Source organism: Bufo bufo, chromosome 5 (assembly GCF_905171765.1).
Source record: "Bufo bufo chromosome 5, aBufBuf1.1, whole genome shotgun sequence".
Classification (NCBI taxonomy): domain Eukaryota; kingdom Metazoa; phylum Chordata; class Amphibia; order Anura; family Bufonidae; genus Bufo; species Bufo bufo.
In genome coordinates, this window is record NC_053393.1 from 368,470,678 (window position 1) to 368,495,424 (window position 24,747).

Below are 24,747 nucleotides of genomic sequence, written 5' to 3' on the forward strand. Positions count from 1 at the left end.
TTTTGTTCGCTGTGAGCAACACTGTCCCTAGTGCATGACAGTTTTGTCACGTCTCTCCCTATACTCAGCTCACAGGAAAATGGCGGAGACCGCGAGGGATCAGGGTTTTATAGGGTTCTACCTAGCTGTGACATCACAGGGGGGTGGCTACCTGCGGATTGGCTGGTTGCATGGCATTATGTGTGATTTCACGTTCCTGGGCTTGTCTCCTCTACACTTACTGTCACTTTCTAACATGGCAGCTGCTATTTTACAAAAACAGACTCGTTACCATGAACCGTGAGGACATTCGAATGAGTTTAGAATCCAAGTTTTCCGAAATCCTATTCGGACATTTCCCTTCGCTCAACACTACTCATCACGGACGTGTGAAAGAGGACTTGGATACAGCGGGGTGCCAGCTGTATAATGCATGCACCCATTAGTGATGGTGCAGATACAGCTACTGAGCCCGTGCCATCACTGTGTTGTAACAGTGAATCAGCTCACGAGAACTACCTTTCTGCCGTAACGTACCATTACCGAGCAGGCCATTAAATATTGCTCTATTTTTAAATCAATCGAATCATCAAAGTGACTTTTCAAGAACAATGTTTGATGACCTTGAAACTCATGTATAATACAACCAGTTTATATCAAGTTTAGAAATAGGAAACTACTTTAAAAGTAAGGCAGCTGTGTCATATGAAACTCGAAAGTTAAATGTCGAGAGGAGAAAAAGTAGTCGATGTGAAACATGCTGAGCTATAATGAGAGCTTTTGTTTCACATGAAAAACAGGTGTTGTGGCCCAAGAATCCGAGGTTACCAGTGGAAGAACTGCTTGCACAAAAGCCAGAGATATGCCACTGCCATGTGTTGTGCTGCTGCAAAAGGAAGACTGGGAGCATTTTGAAAAGCATTAAGTGTCAAGAAGAAAGTAATGCTAAGTAGTCAGTATCACATTGCATCCACATCATATTGAAGAATTAACAAAAGTATTGATAAAGTAAATTGAAGGGTGCATTTTGCATTGCACGCCAATTGCTTGCTACAGATTTCAACGAAACCCACGCAATTTACATAACCAAGAGAAATTTACATACTCAGTCTCAATTTTAAGATCTCATATGTCTAGAAAAAAAAAAAATTAACGCTTTCTATCAAAAATAAACTTCTGAGAAAAAAAAAAAAATAACTTCCTTCAGCTTCTCAGTCTAAACTTTATAGCCAACGGCATTCACTAGGCACATTGTAATAGAAATACATACAGGGACAGACATATCAGTTAGGTCTAATTTGGTTAGCCATTGGCTAGAGATGATTTGAAATCGTTCAAGCCTTTTGTTTTATTCACTAGAATTTCAGAATCCTGCAACATCAGAGAAAAAGAATGTAAAAAATATAAATAAATTACTAAAATCGGGGTCCGTGGACTTTAAAGGGAGTCTGTCACCTCCATATGGCCATATACAGTGCTTACATGGCTCTGTAGCACACCTATACAGGATTGTAACGGTACCTTTGTTCTTTTCTTTAGACTTGCACAAGCATGAAAAAACTAAGTTTAGTTCATATGCAAATTAGCACTCGCAAGTGCCCAGGGGCGGCGTTCAGTATGTAGGTGCCCAGGCTGCTCTGCCTTCTTTTCCCTGTACTCCTCCCCAGCCTCTTCCTTTGCCCGCCCTCCAAGTCCTTTACGTCATCGCTAGGTCCGGCCAAGATCCCACGCCTATGCACTGCTTCGCCAGGCTGGGGCATGCGCACGGTGATGCCCATTGTGGGCACTGCATCGCTTCACCGAGTGCGCATGCCCTTGCCCTTGGCCGGACCCATCGATGAGACTTGGAGGGTTGGAGGGCGGGCAAAGGCAGACACGGGGGAGGAGTAAAGTGAAAAGAAGGCAGAGCAGCCTGGGCACCTACACACTGAACGCCGCCCCTGGGCACTTGCGAGTGCTCATTTGCATATGAATTAAACCTTGTTTTTCCTGCTTGTGCAAGAAGAAAGAAAAGAACAAAGGTACCGTGACAATCCTGTATAGGTGTGCTACAGAGCCATGTAAGCGCTGTATATGGCCATATGGAGGTGACAGACTCCCTTTAATCAACCCATAGTGAAGCTGAAGGGTCTCAATATCTTCTGTATCATAGATGTCAAAGTAAAAATTTCATGGGCTGGACTGTAAATAAAATCTGTAATCACCACTTTTTGAGGTCAGAATCTGAAGATTATACTGTACAGACTGGAATGGATCTGCTTATCTATGTCATGGATCGCTTTTGCAGGAAGTTCCCTTTTTTGTGCTCGTAAAGCCCCTTTACACAAGTAGATAATGGATTCGATCAAGCAACGAGCAAGTCGTTAACAATCAAATGGGAATGAGGGTTATTTCATATCAAATCAGTTTTGGACAAAACAAAAAACCTACTCTGCTGCAAAATAAGGTTCTGCAGAAGCTTAAGTGCATATTGTAAGTAATTATGGTATTGCCTCCTAGTTTTAAGATCTGTATACATGTACTTGGCCTATAGCCGTATGTTTTTATATGTTAAAGAAACTCCTTGGTGACTTCTTATACTTTACAACTACCCAACTCTATACCTTTAGGTTATGGCAACTGTTCAATTCCTTTAAAAAATAGAAGCAAGACTTTTCAGTGTTCTGTTTCATTCCTTTTACATGTTTTTATACTAATATAGTATTAGGCTACATTCACACGTCAGTATTTTTCTATAATAAAAAAATTAAAATGTAATTTCCAGGAACGGATTCCGTATAGAACGGATGACATACGGAATGACATCCGTATGTCTTCCGTTTTTTGCGGATCCATTGACTTTGTATTGTACCAGGATCCGATTTTTCAGGAAAAGAATAGGACATGTTTTATATTTAAACGGACATGCGGAACAGAACAACGGAAACGGACAGCACACATTGTGCTGTCCGTTTTTTTCCAGGACCCATTGAAAATGAATGGGTCCAGATCTGATCCAGATCTGTTCCAGAAAAAACGGAACAGATCAGGAAAGAAAAAACGGACGTGTGAATGGACCCTTAAAGTGGAGTACAATAGTGTGTATTTCATAGGCCATGCTTACAGAAACTTGATATTTTAAAATCCATAGAGAATTCATACAGACATTTATATGGATATAAAAAAAAAAAGGACTCAAACCTTAGCAAACAACACATTTTATGAAGAGCAAACTGTAAGGTTGCATAGAGGGTCATCAGGAATGACTTCAACAGGAAGCAATATGAAAGACATATAAAGCAAGATAATGGAGACCTGATAAAGCTCATTGCGTTAATGGTAACCAAATAAACAGGGAGGCAGGAATAAACAAGAGCCATTACTTCATTGATGTTAGAAATGGACACCAAGCAATGTGACAGCCAGGACATTCCCTAAGTGCTAACCAAGTCACATATAGAGGACCTACACGTGTTCCAAGTACATCAACATGTAATGCAGCTGGTTAACAATTACAGGCAGGGACTATAAATACAAGTGAAGGGCATTTAAACTACCAGAAGGTTAATACATATCCTAGTTACTTTATTTGTAGTTTATATAACACAAATAAACCTGTTAATATGGAATCTAAAAGTCTATAACTCAGCAGTTTAAGTTGGGTTGGCGGGGTTATATCAATAAAAGTAATAAAATAAAAAAATAAGTGATACTTACCTCTTCTCTCTGATGGTCGCATCCTGGTCCTCCCTGCTGCTGATGTTCCTCTCACACCATGTCTCTGCTGCAGCCAATCACAGATATACTGCTGAGGCCAGTGACTGGCTGTATGGTGACCTGTGCGCATAGAATGTCACTGCTGCAGCCAGGAAGAGGACGTTAGCAGAGCAGGACTGAAGTGCGACACTGGAGGCAGCAGGGTAAACTGTAAAATGGTAATTATCACATGTACAGCTGCTGCCCAAGTTTTTATTTAAAGGGGTTGACCGGGCTTTTCAATATTGATGACCTATCCTTTGGATAGGTCATCAATATCACCCCCGCCAATCAGCTGTACAGGGAGACAGCTCCCTTCTCTCTTCCTGCCCACTGCTGCTGTGCCATAGACATACAGCAGCGAACAGGAAGACAGAAGGGAGACAGCACATGCGCACTGCTCGCGCTGTCTCCCCATAAGGCTGATCGGCGGGGGTGCCGTGTGTCGGACCTCCGCCGATCTGATATTGATGACCTATCCTAAGGATAGGTCATCAATATTAAAAATCCCAGACAACCCCTTTAATATTTCAGCATGGAATATTACACTACACAAATCACTATGTGACAGATCTACTGACAGTGTATCACTTTGTACTGTCTAAGAATATGAATCTCAATTAACATTAGACAAATTTACTATTCTGGCACATGAACCTTATAAATTTGCAGTGGTGTAAATTCTTCTCCAGATTTATGCTACAATGCTATCCATGTCCAAAAACGTGTGCCAAAAAATGTGTCCATGCGCAAAAATGAAAAAGTCTATTCTAAGTTTACGCCACCCAGTAGGTACGGCTTCACTCCAAAAATGCGCCAAAATTTAGGTGCATTTTTGGTGCACGGGGGGGCATTTAATACCGGGCTTCTTTCCTGCAAAGTCTCCTTGTCGGACGAGGCGTAAAATGCTTAGAAAAAAAGTGTATCCACGCCAGTTTTTGGCACATTTTCAAAAGTAAATCTGCCTCATCGTATTTTAAACATTTCCAAAATAAAACAAATCAAGAAATGTGTTAATAATCATGGTGCTCATGACCTTGTTGTCACAGGCAGCTACTCCAGCTAAACCCCATTTCTTAAGTTTAATATGACTTGCAGTGGAGGTGAAAACACCTGATAGTAGCACAGGAAAGTAATTTATTTCACTGCCTCCATTTGTCTTCACCATCTTCATGCTTTGAAGAAAACTGATTTTGTTGTAGACATTTAACTCTCGCTTGTTTCAAGTCTTGACAATCTGGAAATCCTACAACTTGTTATGTGTTTCAAGCTCTCACTGTATCGGTTTAACTGATTTTTGGTTTCAGGAGAGGCAACAATTTCATCTAGTTTTGGTGGTTAGGAATTGGATTGATCAGCACCTTTCATTTATCGCACTTACACGTATCTATTATGTGTAGTAAATATATGAGGTCACATACAGATATAAAATGGGCCCTTTCTAGTGGTGGCCTTGCATACACACACTGCTCATTTTCTATCAAGGCTGGTAGGTCTGTACAATGTATGCGTGCAGATATAGCAAATATACCCCGTGGGACACTTCTATCAGAACGGGATACATTTTTTTGACTCAATATTTCTAGTTGAATTTTTGGCTGCATTTCTTTTTCATTTTGGCAGCACTGAGCCATTGCAAATTACCATAAATACTAAATATTGTTCTTCTGCAGCAGTCAATATAAATGATAAAACATCCTATATAGGCATGTGATCTGTGGTTAGTTTACTGCTGCTGTGAGGGAATCGTTATCTGAAGAGTAATCCTCATATTAATAGTAGATGTACAATTGGAACGACAGTAAGACAGCTCTATTGTTCTCTTGATAGGCCTAGATAAAGATGTCCAAGGATAACCAGTGCATCATTTAGTGTAACGTGTAATGCTTTAATGGGTCGCTCTCTGGTCACAGTGATGGCCTGACTGAAAAAAGTTAAGCGAGACCGTTTGCTGTGCTGTCCAAACAAAGAAGTTAAAGGCTATGAACACCTTCTTTAGGATAGAATTTCACTCATTTTGGTCTTATTTTTTTCATTTGGTCTTTATTAAAACATTTCTGCAGCTTTTGTCATAAAGCGTTAAGTATTTGCCCTGCTGTGTGCATCTAAAGGTGTATTTACACCAGATTATCTGACCAATTTCTGTCCAATCCGACCAATAGTTGGTGTGTATAACAAAAGATCTGTGTGTAAACAGCTATCGGACCAATGATTGATCAGAACATCTGTCAGATAGATAATCTGTTGATGTAAATGCACCCTACTTTTACTTTGAGCCATTATCTGCCAGCTATGCATATCCCTTATCTTTAAACTACTAACAGCTCATAAACACTTTTCTATAATCAGCAAGATAAGAACTGAGCTATAATATAATGAGTTTTTATGAGGTCAGGAAATTAAGGAGCCATAAGATGAGTTGCCTAACAGGAAACAGTATAAACACAGACCCTGGTACTAGAGAATCTTGAGGCTGTACAGAGAAAGGGGCTGACATTTTTTAATGAAGACCAAATAAAAAAATAATGTATTTTTAGCTCAAAATGAGTACAATGAGAAAAACAACTGCGTCCTGCACGCTACTCTGTCTCTGTGATCTTTGTCCATAGTGAATGTCTACATTTATGGACTTGCTATCACTGACGCTTTCTCATGTTTGTCGACTACGTTTTTGTACCTTTTAATATGCCTTAAGATAAAGAAGAATATTGAATTATTATATGGCGGGGGGGGAGTGATGGAAGCGCTCATTCCTACCTGGAGCGCTGGGAGCTGCGGTCCCGTCACTCACTGCTCAGCTCCCAGCGCTCCTCCCCTCCTTCAGGCCGGCAGCGCACAGAATGGTTAAGAAGGAAGACTTCTCCCGCTCAACCATTCAGCCTGCAGACACAGATCGCGCTGACAGCCTGTGTGGGCAGAGCCTGCAGCCCGAAAATCTGCAAAGCTCCGCCCACACAGTGCTGCAGAGCGATCTGTGCCTGCATGGAAAAGGAGGTATGTGAGCTTCAGGAACAGGACAAGGTGAATAATTACTGTGTTTTGTTGTTATACAGAGCGGGCACAGAGGGCTTTATTACTATGGAGGGGGCACAGGGGGCATTACTAATGTGAAGGGTGCACAATAGGCATTTCTACTATGGAGAGGGCACAGAGCCAGAGGGCATTACTACAATGAAGGGAGCACAGAGGGCATTATTACTGTAAAGGGGGCACAATGGGGATTATTACTATGAAGGGGGCACAATGGGGATTATTACTGTGAAGTGGGCATTATTACTGTGAAGGGGCACAATCGGAATTATTACTGTGAAGGGGGCACAAAGAGGGCATTGCAACTGTGAAAGGGGCACAATGTGGGTATAACTACTGTGAGGGGGCACACATCTGTACAAAACTACTGTGAAGGTTTTACAATGAGGGCAATACTGAGGGGGTACAATTTATTTTTTTTAAGTATTGGGGGGTGAGAAAGGATCTGCCCCAGGTGCCAAACACCCTAGGCACGCCACTGCATACAATGGGGGCATAGCGTTAGGATATGCCCCTATTGTCGGAAAGGTGCAGGTTACACCTCTGGGACCCGCATCTACAACGAGAACGGAGTAGGGAAATTAATGGACGGCACACTGCGCATGCGCAGCCGCCCTCAATTCATTTCAATGGGGCCGCCGAAAATAGCTAAGCGCTGGCTCGGCCATTTCCGTCTGCCCCATAGAAATGAATGGGAGCAGGGGTCGCGTGTGCGCAGTGCGCTCCCATTCACTTGTATGGGAGCAGTGGAGAGCAGCGCTTAGTGGTGGACGAACCCCGGGGTCCTCCTGCCACAGCTCTCCCTGGTCCGTTCTCCTTGTAGGTGCGGGTCCCACCATCTTAGCGATATGCCCCCATTGTACATGATGGGAATATCCCTTTAAAGAGCCAGGAGAGGAAGTACATTACATGAAGTGACTAAAAAAAATATATATATAAAAAAAAATATCCAAAAAACCATCCCCCCGTTTTTCATATATAGGTTGCAAATATGTGATTAACATTTTTTGAAGTAATTGTCCTTTTAAACATTTTTTGTACATTATGGGAGCCTTGGTGTCCTAAGAGTAATTCCAATCAAAACTAGTGTTTAGTTGAAAATGTCTACATAAAATGTACCTAAGCAAAGCTTAAAAGGGAACCTATCACATTGTACAACCTCTGAGCAGCATGGTACAGAGCAAACTGATAGTTTATATACACTTACAAAATATATTTGCCAAAATTCTCTTCATTATTGGTATAGACACAAAAATGAATGCTGTTAAAAAAACAGTACTTTCAAGACATTTGGGGTCTAATCTTAAAACACTGTACAATTAAATGGAAAAGCCTGAGAACACCTGACATCATTTTCTTGCTTACGCAGCAATATCCAATTCATTGTTTTATTCAGATCTTTTAGAAGTCCTTTCTTTTTGTCCCAGACACATAGCTAAACACACAATGATAATATCATGAAACCGAACCGCGCAGAAATTCCTGCACATAGGTCAGTATACAGTATACTCATTGGTTTAAGCATATTGAAGCAAGACTCTGATTGGGTTGGTTTAAGCATATTTTATCCTCCGAGATTTGGTAATTCATTTTTTTTTAAATTCTACTCATAATAGGCTCTGTATATTTTGTTCTGCAGGTAAAACTGCAGGTGATAAATGTTTCAGTGTATTCACATTAAAATATCTGTTCTACAGGACATTATACTAAAATTCATCATCAAAGCATTGAAACATTCTGCCTAACAGTATTTCTGTCTTAGATTCCTTAAAGGGGTTGTGTCACTTCAGCAAATGGCATTGATCATGTAGAGATCGTTAATACAAGCAAGCACTTACTAATGCATCATATGTTTGTAATAGGGATCTAAAATTGGTGGACCTCCTATTTTATAATCTCAGTGGTCTCAACATAGAATATATACGGAACTGAGAATGCCTTTATGTATTTAAATTAATATATAACTTTTATTTTGTCATATAAAATAAGTGAGACAGTTAGGTGTAGTAGAACCTGCACTATAGAAGATAGGGGGCGCACTAGGTCTGTAGTAGCAAATGAGGCCTAGTATCCTAGTCTATTGGGGGAATGCTGGGGAGGAGTCTACTAGTCAGGGCCTTAACTCTCCCTAGATGCTCGCCCTACTTGGCCTAATCTACTGAATGTGGTTACCTCAGTGGCTGTAGTCGGGGCACTCGTCCTTATAAGGACGACCCCCAGCCTCAGGAACCTCGGGCCTGTGCTAAACAGCCCTATGCTCTTACCTTCCTAATGAATGTCGATTGTACCTTTATCCAGCGCGTTTCACCAAGTGTAGACTCGGCTCGTCAGGGATATTGGTTGACAGAGCACCGGATGCAGTGGCTGTGCGTCTGTTCTCTTCTTGTGGCAGTGGCCTGCCTTATAAGGACGAGTGCCCCGACTACAGCCACTGAGGTAACCACATTCAGTATATTAGGCCAAGTAGGGCGAGCATCTAGGGAGAGTTAAGGCCCTGACTAGTAGGCTCCTCCCCAGCATTCCCCCAATAGATTAGGATACTGGGCTTCATTTGCTACTACAGACCTAGTGCGCCCCTATCTTTTATAGTGCAGGTTCTACTACACCTAACTGTCTCACTTATTTTATATGACAAAATAAAAGTTATATATTAATTTAAATACATAAAGGCACTTACTAATGCATTGCGATTATCCATATTGCCTCCCTTCTTGGCTGGATTCATTTTTTCCATCACATTGTACACTGCTCGTTTCCATGGTTATAACAACCCTGAAATCCAACCGCGGTGGTCCTGCTTGCACACAATAGGAAAAAGCAAAGGAGGCAATATGGACAATCGCAATACACTAGTAAGTGCCTTGTATTAACTTTCTGTATGTGATAAATGCCCTTTGCTGAAGAGAGGTAAGCTCTTTAAGGCATCATTTTTGGAACACTTATTGAGAACAAGACACTGACCTATAAGAACCCCTTAGTGACCAAGCACATTTTTTAAAAATTGCATTCCAAGAGCTAGAACTTTTTTTTTTTTTTCATAAATGTACTTGTAGGAGGTCTTATTTTTTGCAGGACAAGTTATAGTTTTTAATACACCATTTTAAGTACATGTAATGATTGATTAAAGCCAGCCGTTTAGCTAAAACCCCCTTTGTTTACGTCAGTAAAAACACGTATGGGTGGCCCAAACTATCTTAAAGATTCCTGACAGTGCAGTGTTAGATCAGACCATTGTCAAGTAAAACATAAGAAAAAATAGGATTAAAGCTGGCCTAACGCGTTCGATGTATGTTGGCAAACTGGTTTATTTTCCCATTCACGACACATGCATTCTCAGCCAAGGGACAGGAATCACAGATGTTGTTCAGCTGGATTAACTTCATGTGTATGGGCAAACTTAACTCCATAAGTAGTTATAACCTAAAATGTTAAAGGGTTTGCATGAACGCTCGTTCCTAATAACTGACCGGTGTAAATGTGCCATCGATCACCCACTGCAAGGTGAAAGCATAGTTGGTGCGGTAACCAATAACATAAATGAACGCAAATTAAATCATACACAAGGATCAAGAAAATAAATCTTTTATTTCAGGACCTGTAATATATGTATTCTGCAGCACAAGCACATTTACCCTGATAGAAGCAAATTTTTTGCTTTGCTTTAATTGTAGTATTAAATGGCATCTGTGTTGATCCCATGTTCATATGTGCCCACATTGTTCAGAAAAACGATGATTTAATATTCGCAAATCAGCCTCTAGGAGCAACGGGGGTGTTGCCATTAAACCTAGAGACTCTGCTCTCTCTGCAACTGCTGCACCATCTGCACTTTGATGGACAGGGCCAGGCAATGAAGACATGATCACACCTAGAACTGCCAAAGTGGAGAGGAAGCGACAGTTGCAGAGGGAGTTAAACCTCCAGATGTAACGGCAACACCCCCATTGATTCATTGGGGGCACATATGAAAACAGGACCAACAAGATGCCTTCAGCTGCCAAGTGCACATGCAACAGGTCAGCCAGTTTCATAGATACAAATATGCAGACACATGCCCTTTAAAAAGGGGGTTTTGGGGAACATTGGCTAAGAGCAGAAAATGATATAAAATAAAGAGGTTTACTATACACATGCAATTAAAACCACCCCTGCTCCAGTGGTCCCTGCTGGTCCTGCAGAGATGACGTCATGTACATCATTCACATGACTTCTGCAGACAATCACTGGCCTCAGCAGCCATACTTGGAAGTATAGCATGTGACCATTGACAGTAGGGACAGATGGATACTGCTGAGTTGGCACTGGAGCAGCGGGGGAGGGGGATTAAGGCCTGTTTCACATTGGTGCTAATGGTTCCGGCAGGGGAGTAGCCTGCTTGACCCGTAACTGCTGTGTGCAGCCGTGCGCTGCCAGAAATCCGTCCGGCCCCATTCACTATAATAGGGACCAGCAGAGATCCGGCTATAGCACAACAAATATGCCGAGAGGCGGCTGAACAAATACTGCTGCACACAGCGGTTCCCCTGCCGGAAACAATTAATACCAGAAACAGGCCTAACAGGTCGGTTATTTCTTTATTTTATACCATTTTGTGCTCATAGCCAATTATTTTAAAATCTCAAACAGCTTTTTTACTACACACAGGATATTTGCACAGTAGACTTGAAAATTATATAATCTTTAAAAAAAGAAAAATACTGTAATTTATCTTACTCTTCTGTACAAAGGAGAATCTGAGAAAACATTTGCTTTCTTGAGAAGGCTTGTTACTGTATTGACCCCGTTTTCAGATCTTAAAATCATAATCATTATTAGGTGGCTATTTATCTATAACGCTCCAATTCTAACATGTAACATATCCTTTTCATTTGAAATATTACGTAGCCAAAAAACTGTTTTCACAAATGATTTCCAGGAAAACATGCCACAATAGATCTATCTCTAGAGTTAACCCGAAAGTTTAATTTGTTTTGCTTTATGCAAATAACTATTTGCCACCTGGCTTGTCCTTTCAGATTTGCCGCCCCTTATTTGACTTTTACCGGCAACTGGGGACCGAAATAGCCCATTTTCAAGGACATTTTAATTTCGGTGTACATGTTGTCAGCGTGAAATCTGTCAGTGGTTGCATGAGGGAACACTGAAAGTCTGGAGGATGTCCATCATGCCATAATAACTCTGCATCTGCCTGCCGCAGCTAACATGACTCATGAACATTTTCAAAGCATAAGCCCTGACAGTGTAAGAAAAGTATAGTTCATAGGCCAGTAAACAAGGTGTTAAGATAAAACAGCAGATGAACTGATCAGAACCATGTGTCTTCTAAATTAAAGGGGTTGTCCGGGTACAGAGCTGAACCTGGATATATCCCCTTCTTCACCCAGGCAGCCCCTCTGACATGATCATCAGAGCATTTCATGCTACAAAGCGCTCCTTTGCCATGCACTGAATGGCGCAGGGCAAGGGCTTTAGATCCGGTGACATACCGGGTCTCTGCTAGGCGGAGACTTCTAGTACAACGAATAGGGCAGCGCTAAAGCTCGCCCACTAGTGCCGGAGACGTCACCAGGAACACTGCTAGATGGAAGCCTCCCTTTAATGGGTGCAACCTCCTGATCGGCAGGGGTGTCGGGTGTCTGACTCCCACCGATCACATATTGGTGGCCTATAGGTCATTAATATTACAGACTTCAGAACCCCTTTAATGCTTGGCAGCAGGGGAACGGAAGGCAGTAGAAAAAAATTCAAATTAGTAATCTGGACTACTTATTTGCTCATGTTTTACAGCAGATAATCATAATATCAATAACAATGAATAAGGTTGTGGTGATAATTCATAAGGCTGTCTGGAGTCCAATACAAAAATCTAATATGATTCTCTTCCAAAAAGTTTTTTTTTGGTGATCCCCTCCACAGACTGGTCTGAACACATTCTATCTCCATAACAGAGAAAGAGGACACATCTCCCCCATGGATTTCTATAAAGTGTTTATGCAAAGAGGTACCTCCTTAGGAAAGAGAACCATCTCACTAGCCACACCTATTGGAAGTAGCTCCCTAGGAGTCGAGATCCGACTTTCCAAGAAGCCTTGGGATTTGAGAAGGCTAGATATCCATTCTTAGACAACTGTTTCAGGGTACTCACTCCTCATCAGTACAGAATAGAATTCTCACTGGCCCAGTGGGGTGCCTTGGAAGCAGTTTGGGCAGGGTGCTAAATATCCTTAAAGATATCAAGCCTGTATGGAGACTTACTGGAAGTACTCCATGGTAAGGAGACTTATTGGCAATGCTCCATGGGAAACTGATATGCAAAAGATACCAATGAGGGTCAAGCACCCCGAAACAGACATCTACGGATGGATATCTGGCCTGGCTATATTCCCTTTTAAAATCCCATGGCTTGTTTTAAAATTGGATCTTAAGTCATGCGGAGCCATTGTCAACAGATGGCACTGGCGAGATGGTCCTATTTCTTGGGAGATACCTGTTTGTATATTCGTTTCCCATGGAGCATTACCAATAAGTCTCCATACCATTGAGTACTTCCAGTAAGTCTCCATACAGGACTGGTCTCCAAGGAGAGTCAGCACCCAGTCTAAAGTGTTTAGTCACTGCAGAAACAGTTACATTTTTATTTTTAACATTAGTCAAATATTTGCCTAATCTTTTCCACAGAGGGCCAGACGTAAACCCCGCGTAATATTGATTTCATGTAAAGTGTATATATTGCTAGATACAGAAATACATAGTTTTGGATCCTCACCACGATACAGTGAAGAGGCTGCTATACAGATCGCAGAATACCCCGGAATGCAGTAATACAGTGTCCTTCCTGTCTTTTTCACAGGTACCACTCTGGCATTTCTTAACCCATGGGAGGCTTCAGATCTTATATGCCCCACCTTTGGAAGAAAATTAACATGGCATAGATCCACCAAAAACTTTTCAACAAAGCACTTAATTTACTTACAAGATTCTTGTTTATTTGTGCATAAAATCCACCCTGGGCATTAAAGTAAGTAAATTAAGTGCTTTGGTGAAAAGTTTTTGGTGGATCTATGCCATGTTAATTTTCTTCCAAAAGTGGGGCATATAAGATATGAAGCCGCCCGTGGGTTAAGAAATACTGGGCGGTACCTGTGAAGAGGAGAGGAAGGACACGGTGTTACCGCATTCCGCGTTCTGTCTTTGTAGCAGCCTCTTGACTCTATCATGGCACGGATCCAAAACTATTTTACATACAAAGAGGAGAATTTGGATAGTCTCCATACGTGGATCCTGAAGCAAATTAAGTAACTTTTAGCTAGAAACAGAATAATAAAAATTTTGATCCACAATTAATATACTGTATCTTTCACCCTATAAGATGTACCTGCCCATAAGATGCACCTAGGTTTTAGAGGAGGAAAATAAAAAAATATATATATTTCATTAGGCCTCAGCTCAGTGCCCCAATAAGACACCTAATGTTAATAAGGCCGCCCAATCAGACCCCCATGCTCAGAGCAGACAAAAAAATAAAAAATAAAATCAACTTACCTCTTCTGCTCCAAACGCTGCTGCCACTCCTGACATCTAGCACTCTTCCTGGTACTCCTGCCGCGCTGTGCTGTGACCCAATGTCACAGAGCACTGACGTCCTCAGGAAAAGACTAGGAAGCGGTGAGTACAGAGCTCGGGCAGCGCTGCATTCACTGCTCCCTGGTCCTCCTGTACTAATGAGGTAATGTAGTAGCTAGAGTGGATCTGGCCACCACTCTAGTGCCAGATGTGACCAAATCACATCACATCATCTTGCATCAATACTGTAATGTACTTGTATATACCTTGTAGGAAGGGACCGTCTTTGACGGAAGGTATGTGTCACAGAGTGTCACAATTTTCATGTGTCAGCAGCAGTTGCTGTTTGACACTTTGCTATTTAGTATAGCTGTAATAGCCGATCCAGGACGGCTCTTACTGGGAAGTAGCCAAAGTGCTAGGTGGGTGACTACTCCCCACTTTCCAGGCCGGATTTTGAGAGGCCTATAAAAAACAGCCAGCAGTGTCAGGTGGTGGTGATGATCTCTCTCAGACATTGGAGCTCCGCCAATCTCTGTGGAATCTGAGCCTTGTGTCAGGCTTGAGGCCTGAATCCGGGAGGACTGCTCTGTCCTCAGCTATGCCGACCGTGTGTGGATTAACACCCAGAATAAAAGGTGACTGTTTTTGCTGTATGAACTGTCCAGGTGTGAACGAACACCAAAATCGCAAATGGACTGTCGTACTGTTTTGTTGCCATAAGTGTGAAAAAAAAACACTGAGGTTTTTGAGTTACAAACTGGTCTTTGCCTCTATACTGCGTCCGCTTGTCCTGTCTACCAGAGCGAATCCCCACAACCTGTAATACTACGAACATTAGGGAACTGGTTGCTATGATTGTGCAACAAATATTAATATATTATCCTTACTAGCTTCCTGTTAATATCACATTTCTCACCTAGCAAGAGGCAATAGTAAAGCAGTTTCTCCGCAGTTGTGTCATTTCCCCATAGGGGATATTATTTATGACATGACAAGGAAGACAGGAAAAAGTTAGTAGTGAAGTCGTTTTCCTGTATGATGTAGTAGAAATACTGTCATATTGGGAAAACAAATCTAGATATCTAGAAAGTTAGAAATCATTCTTCCTGATATTGCCCGTGAATTGCAGATTCATATTATTATAATTGACATATGTGAGGAAAGCAAAAATGTTTTTCCCGTTACCCCTCCAAATAATCAATATAACGGCCGAACCAAAAAAATAGGGTTGGAATTATTCAGCAAAAAAATTTCTTCCCATCAGGCCATGTAATTATTTGCAAAAGGGAAAATCGTTTGCAAAATATTTTTAGTGCAGTCTATCTAGATAAGACAGGGCTCCCTTCGTTCTAGAGATTGTGGGGGTCTCCGTGTTCACACCCTGACCGATCTAAATTTTTGATAAGTCTCTATAACATGCCAAAAGTTTTTGAAGCGCTAGTGACCCTTTAATTGCCTGTGCAGTGTGCTTTTTATCTGTGATATTTCTGGTAATGCTGTACACGTGTAGATTTTGTGGTCCACTGACTAACCAGATGCTGTATTCCCCTTACATCAGAACATTGAATTTGCATTCCTTTTGGAGGACAGCCAAGAAACAAAATCACGTTACATCCAACCTTGTGCATTAGAGAGATGAAAAACGCAAAATTATTTTCCTGAAGACACACATTGCATGTGCAATCATCAAAAATGGTATACCAAGTTTTATGGATACAGTAAATTAGGACTTCACATGGACAGTAAAATAATAGGTTTCCAACTAACACAAAAGGAAAAATCACTGGCCTAACAAATACTGTATACAGTATATCTTACACACAAATACATGACAAATTTGCCATTTTTAACAAGGCCCACTTCACACAACATACACTTCTTAAGCTGGCCAGAAAAATGAGTAATCGGCCATACACTATTGCATTGATTTACATCCAGATATAATTTATTGTGTACTCATCTTGTGTTTCTTGCTTTCATACATTTATGTCTTTATATACACTCTACGGGGGAAATAAATCATGAGGGGAATTTCTGAATTCAGTTTTGCTTTGAGTCTACGTTGCCGTTATTTGCTCCAATTTATCAAATGTTGCACAGTGTTTTATAAATTTGACGTATCTTTAAAAATAACACTTTTGTCTAGAGAGGTTACATAGTTTTTATGTGTGCAACCCGTCTACTGGAGTAACATTGCTCCCTTTTTTTACAACTTTTTGAAAAGTTGAAGTTGACAAATCTGGAATGCGCCTAATCAAAACAGCTAACTATTTTCTACACACACTTTCTAAAAATATCCAGTGCTGCATAAAAAGTCAAAAAAAGTTAGAAAATATTTGCACCTAAAACTGTGACCTTCTGAGGGGTCATATTACAGTAACAGTTGAATGTGCCGTGCAATGCGGTTTCCATAACTCTCTTAGAAGTGAACAGGAGCTATGCTGTTTCATAATTCTTGAGTTATAGAAGTAGCCTAACTTGCTGTACCATGCTATTTGTGTAGTTCCCGATGCACTGGGAGTTATAAAAAAAAAATCAGCTCTTCATCTCCTCCTCCTAAACCATTATTCTTTGCTAATCCATCTTGAGAGATAAGAGACTGTCAAGCTCACTAAAGGACTAGATTCTAGCTGCCTGTAGATGTCTAAGGAGAAGGGAAGGAGTAAAATAAATTAGCTGCTAGAGGGAGAAAGAAGCATTTTTTTTGTGATTACATTTCTTAAATTCACCTTTATTATGGATTTGTGTAAAGTTTGTAGACCGGTTAGTGATCATTTAAGTATCCTAATGTTGCTGGTAAATTCAAAGTTACAGACACGGACGGGTGAAAAGATAATACAAGAATAATAAAAAGAAAGGCAGTTCTGCTTACCTCTAACATTGGTCTGGCACTGTCATGTATAGACAGAATCTGAGTAATGTTATTCTTCTGTAGCTGTTCAATATCTCGAGCATCTGAAAAGGAGGGACAGAGGGGCTTCAGTAAAACAGAAAAAAAAAAAATCTGAATCATCGCTCCGGGACAAAAAAAATTAAATAAGGATATTTTAAAATTACAACTCCGATTAGAGAAGTTACCTAGTTAACCAAGTGGAGCTTTGCAAAAAGGGTTACCTACGATTAAATAATAAGACAGCACACTGACCTAGATTTATTATACAGGAAATTGAGAAGTTTGCTAACAGTCATTTTGTGAATGGCATTCCTATATTGAAAAAATTGGAAGCAAACATTCATACATTAACATAACCATTGTTATTTGAATTAGGAGTCCAATGTGCTATCCACTGCATCACAAAGCCATAACCATTATTCTTAAAAGGTGCTGTTGAGCAAACTTTTTTTGTTAAAGGTGAGATGTGATAAAAATAAAAAAAAAATTAAGAAAATTTTTAAATTCTTTTTCACCGATTCCCTGCTACTCCTGTTACTTTAGCAGTCTCTACTTCCTGGTCCCTCCTGACACAGGAAATGTGACCACTCAGCCAATCACTGAGACCCACCTTAGCCAGTGAGTCGAGCTGTTTAACCAATTCCGGCCAAACACATGTTTTTCCTTTAACGGGATAGTCATTACATAGTTAGTATGGTTGAAAAAAGGCTAAGTCCATCAAGTTCAACCAAGGGATTGGAATTAAGGAAAAGGGAGTGAGACCCATACTTCTACATTTTCATAAACATTAATATTGTTTAATTTTAAGAATTAATCTAAGCCCTTTTTAAAACTACTCACTGTTCCTACTGTGTCCACGTCCTGAGGAAGTCTATTTCAGATTCACAGCTCTTATGGTAAAGAAGCCTTGTCACCTCTGTAAACTGAACTTTTTTATCTCCAGTGCTACCCTTGTCTTTTGAGTGGATTTTACATGGAACAGCTTTTCACCATATTTTATTTTTGGCCCATTTATATATCTGTATAGGTTCATCTCAAATCTAAATAAATTTAATTATTTTAGCCTGTCCTCATAACCAAGACCCTCTATCAGTTTAGTCCACATTTTTTTTAATTAATGCAAACTGCATGGGCCCTGATAAAATAATGAAAGCACTTCTACTCACCTTTTTAAGACTATTCCGATCCAGCAGTGCCCGTCCTTCCTCTCCCCAGGCTATAGCGGTATTGTCCCATACACTAATGCAGCCAATTACTGGATAAAACATCCCTCTGATTCAAGAAAAAAAATGACATTAATTGGGGAACAAACAGAACTCATACAATCTGACCTCATTTACATCTTTTTAATTGCAGACTCTTTAATTCCCAGGCTTCTCTTCTGCCATCCAAGATGGCCGGACTGCTTTTCTGACTACCTGATGCAAACTGTACATCGGTAGCCCAAGACATTCCCTACTTGTCGAGTCCTGCTCTTGGATTAGCCAGCTCTGTTCACATAAGCAGGGCTGGCCAATCCAAGGGCAGCAAAAGTATCTTGCACAGTATGCATCAGGCAGTCTGAGAAGAGATGCAGCCATTTTAGAGCTCAGGAATTCATGGATCTACAGTAGGCATGATCAAATCGATTTGTACGCACATGAACATATTCTCCATCTGACGGACTATCCTTCTATAGACGATTCCTCACTGTGCCAGCAGATTAACATGGCCACACATGTTGCACGGCCTTAATCTCGTGCATGTGCAGAAGATATGTCTACGCAAAGGAATCAGCGACTGTATGCACTTTGCTAAAATTCGTTTACTAGTGCATGCAAGTTCACTGATGCAAATTCGTAGGCATAACATCTGAGCGTGCGCTGATACTCGCATGTAACAGCGCATGTGCGGAATTATCAAGGCCACAGGAGATGTGTGGCCATGTTAATCTGCCCGGCAGAGGGAGACTAGGCATCTACAGATATGGGGACGCTCCCTCACAAGATAAACAAATCTATTTGTACAAATCAATTTGCTCATCCCTAATCTACAGCTAAAAAGATGGAAAGGAGAGCACCATGTAATAGTTCTGTTTGTTCCCCAGTTAATGTTTTTTTTTCAACCGAAGGGTTATTTTAAACTGCAGTGGTGCACAGGATGTCCTAGGCAGCCACAATAATACATCACTGCCTGCAGTCTGGGGAGAGGAGGGAGCAGTGTCGATTTAAAAAAAAATAAAAAAATAAAAATAGGAAAACCCCTTTAATCCATCTTAAAAATTGTGTGACTCTGCATTCATTGCATTACTTGTACTAATTTGGAGTTCCAGCCTGCAGTATACTGTATATCTGCTACACTGGCTTAACGTTTGCATAAAGCTCGTTTCTATTCGGCACATGTAGTCTTTACACTGAGTGAACAATACCATATTTTTGCATTGCATTTGCAGGTGGTATGGGGAGCCACGAGTATAAGACTAACACAGTGCTGGCTGTACTCACTACTCCCTGGTCTTCTTTCCGGCACCATGCTGCACTGTGTCTTGACTGCGTATAGTGTCAGGATGTAGTGCATCTAGGTCTGCACTATGACCTGACACTGTGCAATATCAGGTCATAGTGCGGCATGATGCAGGCAGAAGAACAGGCAGCAGTGAATGCAGGAAGAGCGCTCCATCCAGAGCAGGAGAGGAAAGTTCATTTATTTTATATGTGATGTGAGGTCTGATGAAGACTGGGGGCCTGATCTGAGGTCTGATATAGATTGGAGGTCTGAGTGGATGGTTGGTCTCATCTGAGGTCTAATAAAGAGTGGGCGTCTGATTGGGGTGGTCTGATACAGATTACGGGTCTGATTGAAGGGGTCTTATTTGAGGTTTAATAAAGATTGGGGGGTCTGACCTGAGGTCTGATACAGACTGGGGGTCTGAGACAGATTAAAGGTCTGATCTGAGGTCTAATAAACAGTGGGGTTCTGACGGGAAGGGGGGGGGGTCTTATCTGAGGTCTGATAAAAACTGGGGGTCTGATGAATATTGCAGGATCTGAACTGAGGTCTAATGAAGATTGGGTATCTGATTTTGGGGGCCTGATGAAAAATATTTATTTCTTATTTCCTCCTCTAAAACCTAGGTGCGTCTTATAATCAGGTGTGTCTTATAAAGTGAAAAATATGGTAATCTGATGTAGCAATAATAATGTTACATTTTAACACTATAAATTCCCTGTTCAGAAGAAAAGAAGTGATGCTAGTCGGTAGCAGCTTATTCCCATATCGCCTTAGCAAGTGAGAGTATATGTACAAGGTGGAGCGGGATGAAATAGCTGTAGATCAAACAATCATACAAATAATTTCAAATTTAATTTCAAATAATATTTCTATGTAATTAAATATATAATAGTAACTTATGTTTTACTAAACCAAGCAGAGAAAGCCCTACTACCAGCATTATTATTTTTAGAGCAGTAATGTCAGTGCCCAGGGTCGTACATGTTATGCATTAGGGAGATTAACAACATAGCTTCTAATAGCACACAGAGCAGGCTGAAAGAAAATACGCTGAATACAAAAGGCTAGTTATAGAGCCAGGAGCCTCACAAAACACCTAATGAGATGCGACTTATGCCAGTACAAAATGTATATGGGAAGATGAATCTTCCAGTTACACGGACAGGCTTTTTGAGGCTCATGATGATAGGTGGAATTAACACTGACTGAATTTATGACTAAAATTATACTCCACGCCTGGTGTAAGAGCTACATGAGGAACAGGTTTGCCAAGTATTACTACATCCTGGGCTGTCTTCACGTATGGCGCAGTCTGATATTTATAGCTATTCTAGCTGCCCAGTTCTGAATGGTAGGAAGAAAGAAGGAAATATATTAGATTTACCGTATTAAAAAACAAAACAGTCAAAAGGAATATATGCCAGACCAAAAACATTCAGACATGGGCCAGCACATATTTACGGTACTTTGAAAGTATACATCGAGAGATCGACATTATTAACAAATTATAGTATTCTCTAATATACAGTATTTTTTAGAAATGGACACGGGAAATTCCATGATTCTTTATTGTATCAGGTCAATAACCTACAAACCACTTTATAATAGTAAGCTCCATAGTTAGACTGCCAAAAACAGCAGTCTATAGATTGTTGATGGCCTCTGCTGCTCCTTCACCAATGCATTACTAATAGCAGTGCTCAAATTAAAGTGATTCAACCACAAGAAGTGGAGGGGGAGGGTCCAACCACCGGGACCTCCAGCAATCCTGAGAATGGGGGTCCTTGGCCCACTGCTTTATTCATTTCTATGTTCTCTGCTTGCTGCAGGAGATTAAAGCAAGGCAGGCCGATGGACTTTCTACTTTGTCCGTCTCATTTCCTTTCCTGCAGCGAGGAGAGAGCATTCGCTACAAAAGCGTTTCTCTCACTTTGTTCCAGTGATTGGTGGAGGTCTCAGCACTTAAACCCGCTCCAAAAAACGGAACCTTTGATATGCTCCTATCAAGAGTTTTGTGAAAGCTCAGTCACCCTTTAAAGAAAAATTGGATACTTGAAGTTTGGTTTGAAGGTTAAATGAGCCTCATTCACACAGACAATGTTTGATTAGTGATTTCCATCAGTGATTTTGAGCCAAAACCAGGCACGGCTCTAAACACAGAACAGGTGCAGATCTTTCCCTTATACTTCATGTTTGTGGAGGCTCCAATCCTGGTTTTGGCTCACAATCACTGACCAAAACATGGACGTGTGAATGAGGCTTTAATGAGGGGCACTTTGGTCATGTAGAAGTCAGTGGAGGTACGGTAGGTCTGCCAAAGTTTTAGTCCACATTTCTATGCAACAAGATATCACTGGTTACACAAAGAGTTTAATTAAAACTCTATAGTATAGCTCAGTGGTTAGCGCTGGTGCCTTGCAGCGGTGGGTTCCTGGGTCAATAACTCAACTGGTTCTCATTAAACCGTACAGGCTGGTCATACGCATTATACTTTTCTTGGACGAACCCATTGAGAACGGTAGACACACTCATTTGTATGGGGAGCTCCCCTGACAGATAGTGTCAAGGGAGACAAGGATTGGGCAAAAATCAATATGTTTGTACGATCCTTTTGTTCTCCAGAATGGCCTGTCAGTAGCTTTCTTCACTCTCCCTATAGCATACACAGACATGTTTGGCCGAGCTGTATGCACATGGAGAAGTCTGGAGAGAGGAGGGTGAGATAGCTGCCGGCCAAACAATCGTTAGACTGACAGCTATTGAATAAGTGTGGGCAGCCACAGGCTTTCCTGGTGTACTCCATCTGAGACAACCCACTGTGTGAGAGTCTATAATGCTACATATAAACAGGCTGGAAAAAAGAATCGACAATATTTAACAACTGGTAAACACTACATACATAAAAGTAGTAACATGTGAACATACCTTTAAAATTACCAATGAATAACCCAGGAAGAATCTGTAAAAAATAAAAAAAAAAAAGCACATTAATCCAGGATACAAAGCAAATACTACATGGCAACATATAAAAGACGAGGCTGCACGAATATAAAGGGGTTACCCCACAATTAGATATTATATTTCTGTTAGATCACGCTATCCTCCTCAGATCTTCAGTAGAGATGGGAAGAAGCTGTATCTGAAGACCCAAAAGCAGGTAAGGGGGCATCATAGCGTGTCTACGGTATATACAGGAGCATTGTTGTAAGGGATTCCAGTTAGAAAACGGTTATATTCTCCATGATCTAACAAAGCAAAGAGTGATATTTAATCGTGGGACAAGTTTAACCCTCTGCGCTTTCAAATCCACAATCATATCTGCGTGGGCATAGCCAAGTACGGGCTAGTCTGCGAGTAACCAAACTGAAAATTAAGAGGTTTATGTTTGTCGAGTCACCGTTCCCTGCCAGTCTGATACCTGAAAACCAGGGCAATACTTTCACATGTATATGAAATCACACAAACAGAATGACTCCAGGAAAGTCACTTTAAAGATCTAAAACAGAAACAAAGAGAAAGGCATGTCTGGAAAGGTCAGACAGTAGTAGTAGTAGTAGCCATAGTATTCTACCCCGTGGTGTTTTTCCTGTTTTGTTGCATTGCAACCTGGGACTGAAATGGATTCTCTTTAAGATTTTATGTAACGGACCTGACAAAAAAGTCCACATTGTTAGGCTACTTTCACAATTGTCGTCGGAACTGCCTGCCGGATCTGCCGATCTGGATGTGACTGAAAGCATTTGAGAGACGGATCCGTCTCACATATGCATTGCAAGAACGGATCCATCTTGTATTTTTTTTACATGCGCAGACCGGAAGGATTTATCCGTCCTTCAGGCGTTTCCTAATGCCGGATCTGGCACTAATACACGTCAATGTAAATTAATGCCGGATCCGGCATTCTGGCAACTGATCAGGCATTTTGGACGGAGATAATACCGCAGCATGCTGCGGTATTTCCTCCGTCTAAAACGGCGTTTAGTGTCTGAACTAAAGACATCCTGAATGGATTTCTCTCCATTCAGAATGCATGGGGATGAAACTGATCAGTTCTTTTCCGGCATTGAGCCCCTTTGACGGGACTCAGTGCCGGAAAGGAAAAACGCAAGTGTGAAAGTACCCTTACAGCGGAATGAAATAAAAAAAACAACAGAAAGGAATGATTGACGGAAGAAAATACTGGCCAATTCTTCAGGAAAAGCTGCTTCAATCTGCCAGAAACCTGAGACTGGGACGAAGATTCACCTTCCAGCAGGACAATGACCCAAAACATGCTGTAAAACTACGCTGGAGTGATTTAACCCCTTCCTGACATCCACTGTACATGTACGGTGGATGCTGTGTATTTAAAGATGGCGCGCGCTCATACAGCAGACACCCACACCTAACGTTAACCTCTTAGATGCCGTGGTTAAATGTGATCACAGCATCTGAGAGGGCTAAAACCCAGGTCAGGCGCACTTTCCCCCAGCGGAGATCAGGGAAAGCGCCCGGTTATAATAATGAGCCAGAGTCTGTACTAGGCTTACATAATTAGTATAGTCCAGTTCAGGCCAGCAGGTGGCAGCACTGAACTAGGATATAACGATATCTTTAGAGAGTAATGGAGCAAATTCCATTATTCTGTACAAGTTGCAATCTGATGTCCACTTGGGTACCTAACAAAAATAGTTCAAATTCAAATCAACCTCCTTTCTCCAAAATAAAAATAAACAATAAAAAAATAACATCATGGGCATCGTCATGTGCAAAAACACCTGTAATAAAATATAAAAAAGTTATCCCATATGGTGAATGGTGCAACGGGAAAAAAAAAATGTCCAATTCGCCATTTTTTAATCACTTTATCTCCCAAGAAAATTGCATAAAAAGTGAGCAAAATGTCATGCACACCCCAAAATGGTATTAATCAAAACTACTTCAAGACTACAGATCGTTCCACAAAAAGACAACTATAAAAATGTTATGGGGGTCAGAATATGGCAATGAAAAAAAAATTATAAAATTTTTCAACAGTTTATATATTTTTTTAAAACGCAAGAAACCATACATAT

The 24,747-nt window shown here is 40.9% G+C and overlaps 1 protein-coding gene across 1 annotated transcript in view; it reads right to left on the reverse strand.

Moving 5' to 3' along the window:
• The window catches only part of DUSP22 (dual specificity phosphatase 22), a 78,760-nt gene that overhangs the window by 41,800 nt on the left and 12,213 nt on the right, over nucleotides 1–24,747 (reverse strand). Inside the window, exons 2-3 of the mRNA XM_040431966.1 lie at nucleotides 22,619–22,652; nucleotides 17,183–17,265 (exon numbers count right to left, since the gene is read on the reverse strand). Of these exons, the coding sequence (XP_040287900.1) occupies nucleotides 17,183–17,265; nucleotides 22,619–22,652 (117 nt within the window). The remainder of the gene's footprint in view (nucleotides 1–17,182; nucleotides 17,266–22,618; nucleotides 22,653–24,747) is intronic.